At 43.1% G+C, this 16,077-nt stretch overlaps 1 protein-coding gene, 1 long non-coding RNA gene and 2 pseudogenes across 2 annotated transcripts; 3 read left to right on the plus strand and 1 right to left on the minus strand.

Moving 5' to 3' along the window:
* Positions 1-1,768: 1,768 nt before the first annotated feature.
* Positions 1,769-2,292, plus strand: LOC103643255 (uncharacterized). Its single transcript, XM_020543432.1, is given in 2 exon segments — positions 1,769-1,993; positions 1,996-2,292. Coding segments are annotated over 2 exon segments (522 nt in total).
* Positions 2,293-2,357: 65 nt separating this feature from the next.
* LOC103643256 (uncharacterized) lies at positions 2,358-3,341 on the plus strand. Its single transcript, XR_560917.4, has 3 exons — positions 2,358-2,459; positions 2,803-2,937; positions 3,091-3,341. It is a non-coding gene; the product is annotated as an uncharacterized lncRNA (long non-coding RNA).
* A 1,739-nt stretch (positions 3,342-5,080) lies between these two features.
* LOC103645269 (cell division control protein 48 homolog D-like) lies at positions 5,081-7,874 on the plus strand (annotated as a pseudogene).
* A 5,381-nt stretch (positions 7,875-13,255) lies between these two features.
* Positions 13,256-14,170, minus strand: LOC109943732 (translation initiation factor IF-2-like; annotated as a pseudogene).
* Positions 14,171-16,077: the final 1,907 nt, after the last annotated feature.

The raw sequence follows: 16,077 nt of genomic DNA on the forward strand, positions 1-16,077 counted from the left end.
AGGGCTACCACCTTGATCCCCTTTTTGTTCTTCTTCTTTCTTCTTCTAATCCATTTTTGGTTCTAAATTTGGGTCGAGGTTATGCTTGGATTCTTTTGAGCATTCCCTATTTTGACCTGATCCATGTTCTTGACTCTAATTCATCGGAATAGGTGAACAAGGGGCCCTTAGGTTGGCTCCAATGCCATTGATAGAAAACAGAGACCCGCCGGATATACCTAAGTCCCTAAATTGCCAATCTGAAGCAAACTCTATGCAGAAACAAGTCCTAACCTAATCTGAGAGGTTAATGGGGGAAGGGAAACACACATACCTTCTAGACCTAGGCTTATGGGCGCACTGGTGAGCGTTGTTGTGTCCTATACCGGTGCTCCACCTCCATCTCGTTGACTCCCACCTCTGGTGTTGTCATGTCCATGGTTAGTGACAATGACATGGGGCTCTTCATTCCCCAACGTCAATGGATACAATGGCTCCATTGCCGCCATAGGCTGCAACGATTCTGGTCACTAGAAAAACTAGAAGATCTGATCTTGTGAATGTGGCGCCTAGGGCTTGCGGGGGCACAGATGCTTTGGCGTCCGTGTCGGTCTATTACTGTTTATACAATGTCTCTCGCGACTGAGGGCCACAACCATGAATTAATTTGTGGCCCCGCTCAAAGCACGATCTAACTGTGCCGAGGGAGTCTGGATAGACTCCAGCTCGGTCAAGTCAGATAACATCTTCAAAAGTTCGTTTTTTATTTTTAATGTATGTATGTTTCACGTGTTTATCTCACATAGTTTTTTTAGGGAGGAGGTTATGTCTAAATCGACTGTAAGTTTATAGCCAGTTTCTGCTCTCTCTCTCTCTCTTCTCTCCTCCATTCCAATATTCTACTTTTATACTTGCTATACTTGCTCTAATAAGAACAAGCCTATCGGATATCCATGAAAGGTAGCGGTACTCATGTTCCGCTTAGTTGCGTGGCAACTAGGGGTGAAAACGGGACGGGATTACCCGGCGGGTACCGGATACGGGTACTTAAAATACCTGGTTTTTCGGGTACCGGATACAGGTAATTTTGTATACGGGTCGGATACGGATACTACCCGGATATACATCAGTCGGATACGGGTAGGATATAGGATGACTACTATCCGGCAAATACCCGAGACGTACGGATAGGATACGGGTACCCGGTTAGCGGGTACCCGCTTCAGTTCGTGCGTGCGTCAGTGCGTGGAATGGAACGTCTCCAGTGCAAGCCGGCCTGCTAGCGCGTTTCAATTTTCAAGTCCAAATGTCAAATCGACCAGCCCATGCTGCCATGCACATGGCACATGCAAACAATGAAACGAGTCCAGTCGGCCAGCCCATCCGGCCATAACGGAGCGCCGCACGACCAGCCCATCCTGCTAGTCACTTCTCTAGTTCTCTGAATCTTTGTTCGTCACTTTGTCCAGACGTCACCATGAAGCGCCGCACGGCCGTAGCCCTAGCCGTCGTTTGTGGACTTGTGAACATGTGAATCTATACTACCTATTAAGGCTGTAAGGGGTAGGCTGCCTCCCCTGGTTCTGTCTTCGGTGAATCTCAGCCGTTCTTTACCTTCGGTGAATCTAAGCCGTTCTTCCACGCGCGATCCGCCCCTGATCCCAAACCGCTCGTTCCCCTCCCCCTCCTCTCTTTCTCCCTCGCGCTTGACTCCCCCGTCGCCCCTTCCCGTCCCCACCCCCACCCCGACGCCGACCGCACTCCGCTCCCCGTCCACCATCCCAGCGCGATGGCTGGGAGGACCGCGCCCGCCTCCCTTCCCTCCTTCTCCCTCACGCCCGACGACGAGTCCCTGCTCGGCTGCTCCCCTCCCCTCTCGATTCTTTCGGCCGCATGGCGGTGGCGGTTGTTGACCCACATGGCACGGCGGCGGTGTGGTGCGTGTGCAGGGGCTCGGCCAGCGGCGGCGAACGCGACGACCCCGACCTCCCCCACCGGGTGCGCGGCGTCCAGCGTGAGCGTGAGTGCGTGACGGTGTCGCAATCCAACACGGGCGACAGGGCCGGGTACGACCCGGTATTCGAGGTGACGGTGTGGTACGCCTGCCGCTGCGCCGTCCCCGCCGTGCGCCTCCGCTCCGAGGGCTTCGCCAGCTCGGTGCCCGTGGACCCGCGCCTGTTCCGCCGCGCCGGCCGCGACTACCTCGTCGCCGACGGCCGCCGGATCGAGCTTGGCGCCGACGCGCGCTTCCGCTACGCCTGGGACCGCGCCTTCCGGATGACCGCCGCCGCCGTGCGTGATGACTGCTCCTGATGGAGTGAGTGAGTGCAGTAAGTAGCTCCTGGCTGCAACGAGTGAATTGCAGTAGCTCCTGTCAGGTGGGGTGCTATCTGTTTGGTAGGATTAAAAAATAATTGTTCTGTCTTCATCCTAGGTATATCGCAAGTTCTTCGGCGGGTACTGCAACTGCTCATACCATGGTTAGTCTTAGTGAACCTCTCTTGGTGTTCTTAGGTTTACCTATAGCTATTATTTATCTGTAGCTATTATCTACTGGGTTTCTTTCTTGGTGTTGATAATTTGTTGGAGATTAGGCATTTGATTTCCTTTACAAAATAGGTTTAGTTTGAAATTGCGGCCAAAGCAATGTTTTCATGTGGTTTCATCAATTTTAGTTTCTATATTTACATGTGTTTGATTGTCCCTTGCCCTCGTTTAGATAGAGATTTCTATCAAGAGTATAGAAAGTTGGTGCCTGACAACTAGCTGCTTGCATTCATCCACCCCCTATAGTTTCAATTTACAGCTGAGTTCTTTCTTCAGATTGCAGAGCTGAGAACACCTTGAAGCTAGGAGATGTCATCCAGTACCATGAATGTGGTTACCGCATTCTCTATAAGAAGCGGGCACCGATCCATGTGCAGTACCAGCAAACTTCCCATTTTCTATGACTCCAAGGTCCGCTCAACTGCATTACCTGTTGTGACATGTTTAATGCATGCACATTCTTTCTATTTCTCTATCAAAGGAATTGCTTTGTATCATCTCCATAGATCTGTTAAGCATGCTCCAAAAGGATTTGATCTTTTAATCAATTATCTTCTAATGAAGGCCTTATGTCATCCAGCAATGGCAGTTGCCGTTCAGTTTGGACTATAGAATTCAATTATGAGTTCAGTTTGTTGATATTAAAGGAAAGATACAGGTCAGCCTCTTTTACTTAACAAGGTAAGAGCTCTAAATTTATGTTAGTATAGTAGAAGTTTTTTTTGTTGTAAATATCACTTGCATATACACCAGCTAGATGCTCACTATTTGTCCTCTCTCAAGGTCTCAATCTGTCTGATGTTTATTCAACCGATTAGCTATCATCATAAACCTGAATAACACTTTGGTATTTAATCTATTCATTTGAGTGATTTATTTTGATTTAGATACTTTGAGAAACAATTTGAGTTGGCTGAAGTAGTAAAACTGCCAATGTTTCTTTACATGTGTGCTGCTGGCGAAGACTTCTATGAAATCATGACACAGAATTTGCATAGGTGCCATATAATCTGTATTCCATAGGTAATGTTCGTGTACATTTCTCTATAGCTAGATTTTCTTTAAATTACTGATGATGAAGAAATCATTTGAATTTGTGTACAACTGGCATCCTACAAGTTCTTTGTAAGTAGAACTATATACCTTCTGTGATATTTTTTTCTATCTTCTGGAATCTATTCCTATCTTTTGGATTTTGTGACTATATTATTGGGTCTATTATTTTATTAAACGGTCAACATTGAAGATAGCTCCATTATCCGATATTGCTATATATTACAACTTTTATGGACAATATCAAACAACATAGAGATGATGTTTGTGAAAGATGGAGCACACTCATATGGATGAACATGTTCATTCGTCCAGAAGAGGTGGTCTTCAAACTGTCCTGTTCATAATCAGTAATATATCTTTCACTCTTATGGAATAGAAAAATCTGCAGTTATATATACACTCCTTCATAGTTTTCTTTAATTTCATAAATAACAGGAATAATCTATTGATATCTATCATCTTGTGTTTTCGTCCACTAGCCTTTTTTATTCCTATAGCATACACTGTCTGGTTGTCGATTTCCCAGATTTTCTCTATCAAAGTTGTTTAATATATAAGTGTTCTTCTTATAAATGGCACTCAAGTTTTCATAAAATGGTACCAATGTTGTGAACCCACATGTTCTCCTTATTTCAGTTAACGAAGGATGTGAACGGATTGTAAATGTAGCGGTCAGTGCAAATATTATTATAAACGTAGCGGTCAGTGCAAATACTATTTCGTCAAGGAGGTGGTCAAGGGCATCGACGAGAGCGACCTCCAAGGCTCCACCAGACGTGGATCAAAGTCTTCGCCACGCACAACGCCCACGAGCGCATCACCAAGCTCGAGAACATGTATTTGCACATCTAGCACCTCACGCGTAAGAAGCAGGTCAGGATTTCGCACGTCTCTTTCGTGGTTATAATCTCTCGCTGCTTTTCTGTTTTGTTAATAATCTTGCTCGCCTCTCGATTCATGTTTTGTATCAGTTTGATCTCTATTTTAATTTGATCTCTGTTTTAGTTTGATCTTTGTTTAGTTTGATTTTTAAGTGTTCTCTGTTTACTGGATGGAGATGCATGATTAATGAAGCGCACACTGCACAACGAGTACAATATCTGATAAATATTCTAACCGTTCGTTGCTTTATGTTTAAGCCTGATGATGAAGTGATGGTAGATCAGTCATGCATGCCTGGTTGTGGTGCTTCCAGAATTCAGAACCACACACTTAACTGAGATGTCACATCTTGCAATGTTTCACTGTTGTTCATATAAAGGTATCTCTTCGTTCATTCTAGCACGTACTACCTATTAGGGTAGACGCGGTATACTCACGGATTAGTTTGTTTTTTCTTTGCCTTTTTTGAATTGAAATTAATTGGACACAGAAGGATTTACGGGTTTTTTTTGTCTATGACAACAGGGAATAATTGATATTTTCTACTGTTGTTTAGTGGTTCTATTGTTTCTCAACCTGGTTCATTTTGGGAAGACAATAGTGGAAATATCGATCGATGTCTTACCCTTGGTTTCCAGGCTTTGGATTGCTGTCAGCTAGGGGACGAAGTCAGGAAGCAGGAGCTGAAGCTCGACTCACCAGGTCTGAATCTGATACAGTATACCCTTATAAACGAGCCATGATTCATGCAGTATAGAGTCACTTTTGTGCTTTCTTTTTGCTTTCACCTAATGAATTGTGTCATGTGGTGATTCAAGTTCAAGATGCATACGCAACACAGACATGCAGCAGCGCAAGGATGAAACGAGGCCTATTTGCATATTTAGTTGGTATGAATGTTTAGCCTGTTGGTTTGGTTTTAGGATATACTAGGGATTGATTAGTTTGTTAGGAACTTCAAGAGATGTCATCAGTGGTGTAGGCAAATATTTACCTCCAATTTACCTAACACCCACTCTGTTTCAGAGGTACACCGATCTCAAGCCCCACAGGCAACCGGTCCTTGGTGTCTTGGTTGCTTAAGCACCGAAAAGCTGCAGGTTTTCACAATTAGGTAGCTTGATAGAGGCATTCATTGACTTAATTCGTTAGCATTGTTTCTGGAGTTATGGTAGTTGTGCATGCTAACATTTGTTTCTTCACTAGCTTTGTTGTATAAGTAAAGGCCATTGTCCATCAGTACAGTTTTCACTTAAAACAATGTGTAAAACCATGATGTACATTTTAAACAATTTGTTGTAAGAGGTTCCAGTATACGATACACCTGTGAGTGAAGGATTGCATATTCTATAAAGTAAAGCTTGTATGGCTTTATGCTGTTCAATACTTGGTATATCAGGATTGACTATTTCAAAGTCACCTTTTGAACTTGCAAGTACAATAATGTGATTCGTGAATTGCAACTTTTTTCACTCACATGCCGATCAAGAAAAGCATGTTTGCATTACAAGGATTGATGAAGGGACTAACAAATTGATAATTAGTGAAAAAGAAGCGTGGGTGAGTTAGCTACATTGACCTCTAGCTCTGCTACCTGTTATCTAAAGCACATATCACATAGTTTTATGCTTTTCTTGTGCAATATTTGTTTGAAGTACATATTTATTGTTTATTTGGTTAAGCAACTTATCTGGTTACTTGTGCCCTCACCGGTTGGGTTCGAGGCTATTCTTGGCCTCTTCCCGGTGCTCGCGGGCCGCCTCAGCGCATCGGTCTGTCGTGGTTGACGTTGGCATCGTGCCCATCGTCCTTGCAGAGTCCGGCCCGGTGCTGCTCCTTGAATTAGTCGCCTTGGTTAGTTGCTGTGCTAGAGAGTAGTCTTGACTGTGCAAGACATAGCATTAGGAATATTGAGGAAAGTTGTTCTGAAATGTACTAGGATTTGAGATAACAAGGTACGAGGAAACTGGAGACAACTTTATCTGTTATTGAGTGGGTGTATAATGATAGGTATATGCATCGGAAAGTAGGTGGGTTTTTTCTTCACGTTGTTCATTGCTTGCTTCCCTACCACTATGAGTAGCATATTTTGACAAAAAAACATTCCTATCTAGATTTGTGTGTACAAAATTACTCTCAATCCTTAGGAAATCATTAAGGGCAACTGAAGCACTTCTTGTTTCACCGTCATGAAGGTAGACCTTTTTCTGTACAATTAAATGACAATTCAGGTTGTCGATGTCCCAAATGTCTCTTGGAAGGATATTGGTGGGCTGGAGAATGTCAAGAGGGAGCTCCAGGAGGTAATTAGATGCTAATTGACCACCTGCTCTTGGTATTGTTTATGTTCCACATTTTGCTGATTTCTTTCAAAATTGATGCAGACTGTTCAATATCCTGTGGAGCATCCGGAGAAGTTCGAGAAGTTTGGTATGTCTCCATCCAAAGGAGTTTTGTTCTATGGTCATCCTGGTTGCGGTAAGACCTTGTTGGCAAAGGCAATTGCCAACGAGTGCGAGGCTAATTTCATCAGTGTCAAGGGTCCTGAGTTGCTTACCATGTGGTTTGGTGAGAGTGAAGCCAACGTCCGTGAAATTTTTGACAAGGCTCGTCAATCTGCTCCTTGTGTCCTCTTCTTTGATGAGCTTGACTCAATTGCTTCTCAGGTGTATGCACATCTCACCTTGGCTCTTTATTTATTTCTGTTGTCATGTTTTTTTGTCTTACAGATATTAACACATGTTGCAGAGAGGAAGCAATTTGGGTGATGCTAGAGGTGTAGCTGATAGAGTGCTTAATCAACTACTGACAAAAATGGATGGCATGAATGCCAAGAAAACTGTGTTTATTATTGGAGCTATAAACAGGCCTGATATCATTGACCCTGCTCTGCTGAGGCCAGGGCGTCTTGACCAGCTGATCTACATTCCACTGCCTGATGAGCAATATAGGCTCTAGATCTTCAAGGCCTGCCTTAGGAAGTCCCCTGTGGCGAAGGATGTGGACTTGAATGCTCTTGCTGAGTACACGCAACGGTTCAGTTGAGCAGATATCACAAAAATTTGCCAGCGTGCGTGCAAATATGCAATCAGAGAGAACATTGAGAAGGTAACTTCCTCCAAACGTCAGTTGGTACTCTACAAATTAATACTCTAGAGTATAAGCTATCATCATTCCTAATCATGAACTAAATAGACAGCTTGTGTAAAAAGGAGCCATAAGTTAATTTTTCTCTCCAATCCACCCCAGCATGTGGATTTAGGTGGATACTGAGTACATTATGTAGACTTGAACTCGCTATAAACTTTCAGTAGACCTGCTAAGGAGCGATCTCCGTCCAATTATCAGCCAGTGAATTCATGCACTGGTACTTTTTGATTCTTTTGTTTTAGTACATTGTTTGTGACTAGCAGCTTTCAGATTGCATGAGATTTTCGATTCAGATATTTTCCAATAAGTTTTTGTGCCCACCGATAATGAATTTAGTTGCACTGGTATTCAGGCAATACTGATTTTGAAGGCTGATTTGTTTGCCTATCTAGAAAAAACATAACAGAGTGGATAAGGAAAAACATGGTTAAAATATTAGGATGTTGAATAAGATTATGCTTTCAGGCATTGTAAAGTACGTTCTAATAGGATGCATATGTTCTATCTTTACCTATGGTTTGTTATTGCAAAAGCATCTAAAAAAGCATGCTTGTTCATGATCATCTATTTTTTTAGTTTTTCATATTTTTCATTTTTAGGGTTGAAAAGAACTTGAAGTTGTTGAATCAACAGAGCATGATGTGCAAAATGAAATTAGGGATAATGACAATGAGGATACTCAAGCTCGTGAACACTCTGATGAGGAAATGGATTCTGACGAGGAACCTGAGAGGTAATTTTTTGAATATCCACACCATTGGAACATAGAATTAAGCATATGGTGATCAATTTAGATTCTACAAGTTATGGCTCACTTCTTGCTAAGCATGGCACGGTCTGCTCCTCCGACCTTAGAATGGCTAGGTAGAAATACAAGTCAGACCAAATCTCTACTGCTGGGGAAAAGAAAAGAGTGAATTTTCAAGCTTTGGCTATGGATGGCCATTTCGTTGATGTTCTTTTGTTGAGATTGGTTTAAGTGCTGTCTCTGGTTTTCGTTCTTCTTTCTGACTACTCTCAACCCGAAATAAGTGAGGATAGGATGCTTGATTACAGATTCATAATTATTTTTCTATTACAGTTTGTTGTTACCGTTGACATTCTTTTATGTTCCCTTTTCCAATCATTAGATGCTTGGCAAATATATTCTTCTTACTGAAGTAAGAATTAATGAAGTTAGTATCCATTTCAGATTTCACCGGTGGTTCTAATAAACCTTTAAGGGCTTATTAGAACCACCAGTGAAAATACTGGGCCGGGAGGCTCCCAAACCCCTTTCTGGTTCAGTATATGAAGTATTTTTACTCCTATAAGTTCAGCTGTGAAGTATTACTAAGAAAATCATTCACACTTTATGGTGATCTGTTAGACTGTTACTCTATACCATGACATGGTAATATGGTAGATACTTTTTGTTTCTTATATGTCACTTCTGAGTATATGTTGTTGAAACCTTACTTTTCATGCTCTTGTTAGTTTCCTTACTTTAACCCTCCTTTTTTATACGTATGTTTGGCTATTGCACTGTTCAGGTGAATTTCAATGGATAGCTTTTTTTTCTTCTAGAATATGCACGACAGCGTATTCAGTATCTTTGTCAGCTACATATATGTGTTACATGCTCGTACCTTTGCCTTCTTACAGGGCAAAGAAAGATGTCTCACTGAACTGAGAAATGAGCTTAAAATTTTGGAGACTGAACATGCAGAATGTCTTGTGAATTACTTCAATCTGTTTTTCACGCAAACTGAATTGTGTGTTAAAGTTTTTTTCTTAACATGTTCATTTTAAGAAATGCAATACACTTCATTTGTAATGTCCAAAATGCTAGGTACGACCTCCTGTGAGTGCTCTAAAAGTTTCATGGTATTAAAAGCTGTATAATTAAAATGATCGAGTGACCATGGCCAAGTGAGTATTGATGTTTCACAGGTTCCAAGGCTGTCGATTTAGTTGCCCTACCAATTCTCTCGATGTGTTTTTTCAGTGGCCCACCTACAGAATGTTTCATGTTCCATTCCCGAGCTGCAGTGGCCAAACTACATTCTGCTAATGAGGTGAGAGCAGATTATTTTGTCTCTAATTGTTGAATGGAAAGCAGTTATCAACTGAAGAGCTATGTAGTGTTGCAGTAATGCAGTGTAACACTGGTGCGACAATTTTTATTTTTATTTTTTGCTGATCGCAGAGCAAATGAATCTGACTAAACCTAGATTGTTAGTTACCACTATTGAATACTTCGATCTAATACTTTTGATACCACCTACATATTTGCACTTTTAACTGAAAATGTCATGTTATGTTTTTGTTTCCCCTCTCGGCTCAGGATCACAAAGGAGGCATGGTGGTCATGTGTGGTGACCTACCATTGTTTTAGGCAAGAGGTCAATAGTAAAAAGTATATGCAGCATGCAATGGATTTTGGAAATGTCGAGGGTCAATGTATTTCTATTGTCAACAACAACCTTCTGCTTTCCAGTGGTGTACAAGGATGTTTTGCTCTATCTCGGTAGGTTATTATAACACCCATTTTGATTTTCCGTTTCCTATTGTTCAACTCCCTTATGTACCTCCTTGGCATTTAAGTACTAATTCTTTAGTCCTAAGATATTGCAACATTTTAGATGCTATGTACTGCTTTATAAGTAATTATAGCATGCACATAATTGGTACTTTTTAATGAAGGAAGAATTTTATTAATTCACCGTTATGCATATAATTGGCATGTTGTGTGACTTCATCTTTCTACCAATTTTAACAAGTTCTCATCCTACTTGTAGATGTACTATGTGAACCAGGAACTTACAGTTGAGGATTTTCTTTATGATTATGATTACAAGATAGACCTTTCTGGGTCTAATCTGAATGCCCTGTTTCGAGTTCACTGATGTGCTATGTCAATACCCTTACATGCGGTGGGATGCCCATATCAGTACTGTTTTATATTTGGATTTGGCTGCATAGAGATGAATTAAGTTCAGGGTATAAATTTGTTAATGGTATAGAATGGCAGCTAGACTGGCGGCATGTTAGCTTTGAAGATATATGTTATTGCTTTTTACAATTGCATGCTTATTACTATGGCCAGCACTATCATTGTTCTACAGTCTATTGCTTTCATGTTTGTGGAAATCAGCATAGTCAATGGTCGTGGTTTTGTTCTACAGTCTATTGCTTCGTCGTGAGTGTTGCTCCTTAAGGGTATGTCAAGGCTGGTCTAGCTGAGTTGGAGTTGTGGTGTGCAAAGGCAACAACTGAGGTGATCCACTTTCTATGGTGGCTTGCTTTATTTTATTTTATTGATTAACACTTAAATTTTGTGTTACAATATGCAGCATGTTCATGGGATGAGCACAAGCTTATTAGATTTTTTGTATGACCAGTTCTACCAAATTATGCATTCTAATATATTCACGCCGAGACTCTAGATACAAATATGAGATCAATTGTGTTCTTATATTTGGATGTGCCAAAGTTTTATATTCATTGTTTGGACAGGAGACAAACACAACGATTTCTGTAGTTTGATCTTGAGTTTAAACTGTTTCAACCAGCAACCAAATGAGTTACCACTTGCAAACAAGCTTCAGGCCAGTATACAACGTCCATTTTAGACAATCTTTTGCTTTGTAGGTTTAGCAAAAAAATATATGTTGCTCAGTTGTACTGTAATTGAAGTGATCAGATGAATAGAATATTCTAACGTTATGTGATCACTTGTCTAGCCGGAATAACATATTGATAAGTCTTTTTTTGTAGTGATTAGATTAACCTTTCTTCATATACTCGATTCATGCAAATCATAATGAGCAGCATACATTGCTTAGCAGATTATTGTTACTGCTACATTTCAGAGTGAATCAAGTGAAAGCAGCCGTGAGGGAAACTCGAGTTATTATTGCGGGTGACGAAATTGATCTTTAGCTTTGTTCATGCAGAAAACAAGTCTATTGTACTGCTAGGACTTTAACTGTGTCCTCAGTAAAAAAGGACTAACTTGATCTTTATTCTTGTTCATGCAAGAATTTTAGGCACATTTGTGACGCCACGCTGCAGTTTGATGGAGGTGAGCTCCCTTCGTCAACGCTCTCAGTTTTTTAAGGCAACCACATTTCATTGTCTGGGACCACAACAGTGTTTTTAAGGCGTCTTGTAGGCCTCCAAGCGCTTGGATAATTCTAGGCACCTTGCCCGCCTAGGCGTTAATACAATGGTCATGTTTACTTGCTCGCCTTACCGACTTAAGAACACTGGACCACAATGATCTTATCGGTGATGAAAATAGCTTCTATGTTTTTAAGCTGACAACATCATCGTACTATTAGTATTCTGTTCCTTGCATATCATAGTGATGTTGTTATTCTCTATCTATGTTTTATATTAATTTTTAACTCTCATGGCAACGCACGGACACATACCTATATTATAGTGATGTTTCTCGTTTCCTATATATGTTTTATACCAATTTTTAACTTCCGTAACAACTTACGGTCATATACCTATAAATTTATTATAAAAGAGATTCAAAGATCTATCTAACAATATTAATGTTCTCTTAAACTTTGGTAAGCTTACGTACTTTTGCTATTGATCCTTTTGAATCAATTACAAGGTAATTCATTTAAAAACCGTAGTAACACACGTATACCTAAATATCATATATAAAAGTCTGCATGGTATTGATGATTACAATGTAGTGGTGAAACAACCAGATTAAAATAACAAAAATTATGTATGAATATGATCACAGATGTATTAAGAAATCTTTTCTCATAACAGTACCATGGTATTATGTGTTCCCGTTGCAACGCACGGGCACTCACCTAGTTATACATAAAAGTGGACTTGTGAACATGTGGATTATATATAAAAGTGGGGATATGCTGCTGATTTATTTTTAAAATTGTGTTGTTTCTTCTATAATGAACATGTGTGAACTATCTACTATTTGTTATATACTTGTGGACTTATGGAGTATGACTAAAAGAGGGGATATGCTGCTGATTTTTTTTTGAAATTGTGTCTTTAGTTCTATAATGAACTTATGATTAGTAACTTTGAATTGTATGTGTCTATTTTGTCAATATTTTTTCTATATTTGAGTTATCATATACATGATTGTGTATTTCTTATTTTATGTCTGTTGGATGATTGGGAACCTAATATCATCAGGACGGACTATCCGACTAATATCTGTTATCTATCCGGGTAATATCCGATATCCGTTTCTTACCCGCCCTAATTATTACCCGATTCCGTCCTGTATCCATCCCGGATTTTAACTATCCGTATCCAATCCTGTATCCGAGAAAAATATATTAGGGTAGGATATGAGATGACCTAGTATTCGTCCGTATTCGTCCCGTTTTCACCCCTAGTGGCAACTGGCAAGTTAACTCCAGACAGTTTATACGCATACCGACAAAGTAACCACAAAAAGTTGTCTACTCGATCAGCACACGTACGTATCTTTGAAGCGATCCTGTTTAACTTATTGCCATCATTTTCAATTGATCAGGGGGTTGATCAGGGGGTGTTTGGTTGCTCCTGCTAAAGTTTAGCCCGGGTCACATCAAGCGTTTGACTTTTAAATAGGAATATAAAATATAGACCCAACCAACTGGACTAGATTCATCTCGTCTTTTAATCTTCGGCTTATAAATTAGTTTTATAATTCGACTACATTTAATACCCGAAAAGAGAAACTTGTTGTCCTCGTCCGGCAACAATGCTTGGCATCGTCAGTAGTGCTGCAACTTGGGCCGTGCCGTGCCGGCCCGGCACGAGCCCGCCGTGCTTCGGGCCTCAGTTAGTCGGGCCTAGCTAGCACGAAATAGAATCGGGCCGTGCCTTACTGGGCCTGGTGAGTAGAAATAAGACCCAGCACGGCCCTAAAGCACGGCGGGCTTCCGTTGGGCCGTGCTGGCCCAGGCACGGCACGCAATTAAGATCCGGAGATGGCGCTTGGGGAGATGGATTGGCCGCTGGGCGCCTGCCTGGTCGCTGGCATGCATGGCATCGTGGCCGCAGACCGCTGGATGGCCGCTGGGCGTGGGCGCGTGGCCGCTGGCCGCTGGGTGTCACGCTTGGGGAGATGGCCGCATGGCGCGTGGCCGCATGGCGCGTGCCGCAGGACCACTGGAGTCTGGACGCCGCGCCGGGGAGATGACCGCATGGCGCGTGGCCGCAGGACCGCTGGAGTCTGGACGTCGCGCCTGGGGAGCTGGATGCCGCGCCTGGGGAGAAGACGAATGGATGGGCTGGCGGCGGCCGACGCCTGGGGAGTCGAGGAGAGAATCAGAGACGGGCGGACGCCTGGGGAAACGACTAAACCTAATTAAATGGCGGCCGACGCTGGACCGGGCTGTTTCCGTGCCGGGCCAGCACGAGCACGGCCCACAACAACGTGTCGGGCCTGGTAGCACGACGGGCTGAAATATAGAGCACGGCCCAGCCCGCGATTCGTGCCGTGCTAGCCCGAATTTAAACCAGTCGTGTCGGGCCGGGCCTTTTTCCATTTTTCGCGGGCCGTGCTCGGGCTGGCCCTTTAGGCACGGCCCAAACTTTCAGGACTAATCGTCAGCCGGATGGATTTGCGTCACACACACGGCAGCCGCGTTCCGATCGCAAACGTGTTCGCTGGTCCACGAGCAACAAGTCAACAACAGCAGCAGCACCACAACGAAGTGGCCGAGTCCTAAGCTGACCGAGCAAGGAACCTTCGCTCGCTGCAAACGGGCTAGTTCGGCACGGTAGAGAATGCCCTTGCTGGTACGTTCGTTGTGGTTACTGGAGAGACAGTTACGATTCTCCAAGAATCTGGCACCTGTAGTCGCGAAAACAAGAGGAGAGGATCAGAGGACGGTGTCGATGGAAGAGCATGCAAGTAAGGGAAGGTGCAAAAATAAGGCACGTGACGGGAAGCATGTAGCGCCGCGCCGCACGACACGCCGACACGGCACCGAAGCGGGGGAGCAAGCTCCCCGGTCGGAGTCACCGACGGCGGACTTGTTGTCGTCGCCGACCTCCGTCGACCACGCGGTAGGGCGAGACGCGGACACCGCTGAGCCAGCTGGGCACCGTGCACGGCGAAATGCGAAGGGGGGCACGTGGCCGCGGAGAGCCCGTGGCTTTCAGAGTCAACTGCCAGATCGTTGCTCTGCGAAGAACCGGCCGGCCCTGTCAAGGACAGGCAAAAGCCGAGTGACCCGCGCTCAGAACACACGGCTTTGGTATCAATGCCTAGAGCACGATGACCAGCTGCCGGCAAAGCAATTCGTCACGCGTCTTTGCGCGTACAGTACTCTGCTCGCTGTCTGGATGACCGGCCACTGCTGCACACGCACGGTACTGGGACTATATGTTTAAATAGGCGGGCAGTGCCGGCCCGGCTCGAGCACGGCTAGGCCCGGCACGGATTAGGACCGCGCCGGCCCGGCCCGGAGTAGCTAGTGGGCTGTGCCGTACCGGTCCACGGGTCCTAAGCGAGATCTAAGCACGGTCCGCTAGGTTAATAATTATGCCGGACCGGCCCGATAAGCCTAACGGGTCTATAACAATATATAACGTTTAAATGATAATATCCTAAAAGTATGTATTTTTGAAGGTTTAAACCATATTTATTAGCTATAAACATTTATTTACACTCACATAACCAACAAAAACACATGTTTTTATGTTTTATACTCTATATTAAGGTATAATATATCCATTTATATGAAAAATAGAAAAAATAAAATCGGACCGTGTCAAGCCTAGCCCGTCGTGTCATGCCTTCGACCTAGGCATGGCCCGATGACCGGGCCGGGCCGGCACGGGCCCGGTTCACTACGTGTCGTGTCAGGCCAAACCTGTGCCGGGTTTCAGACCGCTCGACAAGCTCGGTCTATTTGGACATCTATAACTAGAACTGGGAAGCCAACGGTACGCTCTGCACACCGTGGACAGCACGGGGGCTTTAAGTGGAATGATTGAGGAATCAGTGTTCTGGAAGCAAACCAATCTGTTGTTATCTGTCATGGGTACCGCTATGGATGTAATCGGTTGGAAAAATTTATGTTCGGTTCCACACTGGCTTCTATATTTGTTCTGCTCGAACTTGTATTTTCGGATAAATGTGAAAATGGTACGAAAAAGGGGATGAAAGAAACAAAAACGATTTAGACCATATCCCTATCGTTTTCGTATATCTCGTATTAATATAGGATTATACTATATTTAAATATGCTATGTCCGGTTTTTCCACCGTCCACCATCCTACCTGAAAGGGAAATAGGCTCAAACCTTTTCCTAAATGATTTTGGTGGTTGAATTGCCTAACACAAATAATTGGACTAACTAGTTTGCTCTAGATTATATGCTCTACAGGTGCCAAAGGTTCATCTACAACTATTCTAATTCGACTGTCCGGAATACCGTAGATTATTCCGGACAGGAGAAGCTTTTTGGAAAAACAGGCCAAGC

This window comes from Zea mays, chromosome 1 (genome assembly GCF_902167145.1).
Source record: "Zea mays cultivar B73 chromosome 1, Zm-B73-REFERENCE-NAM-5.0, whole genome shotgun sequence".
In the NCBI taxonomy this organism is placed as follows: Eukaryota; Viridiplantae; Streptophyta; class Magnoliopsida; order Poales; family Poaceae; genus Zea; species Zea mays.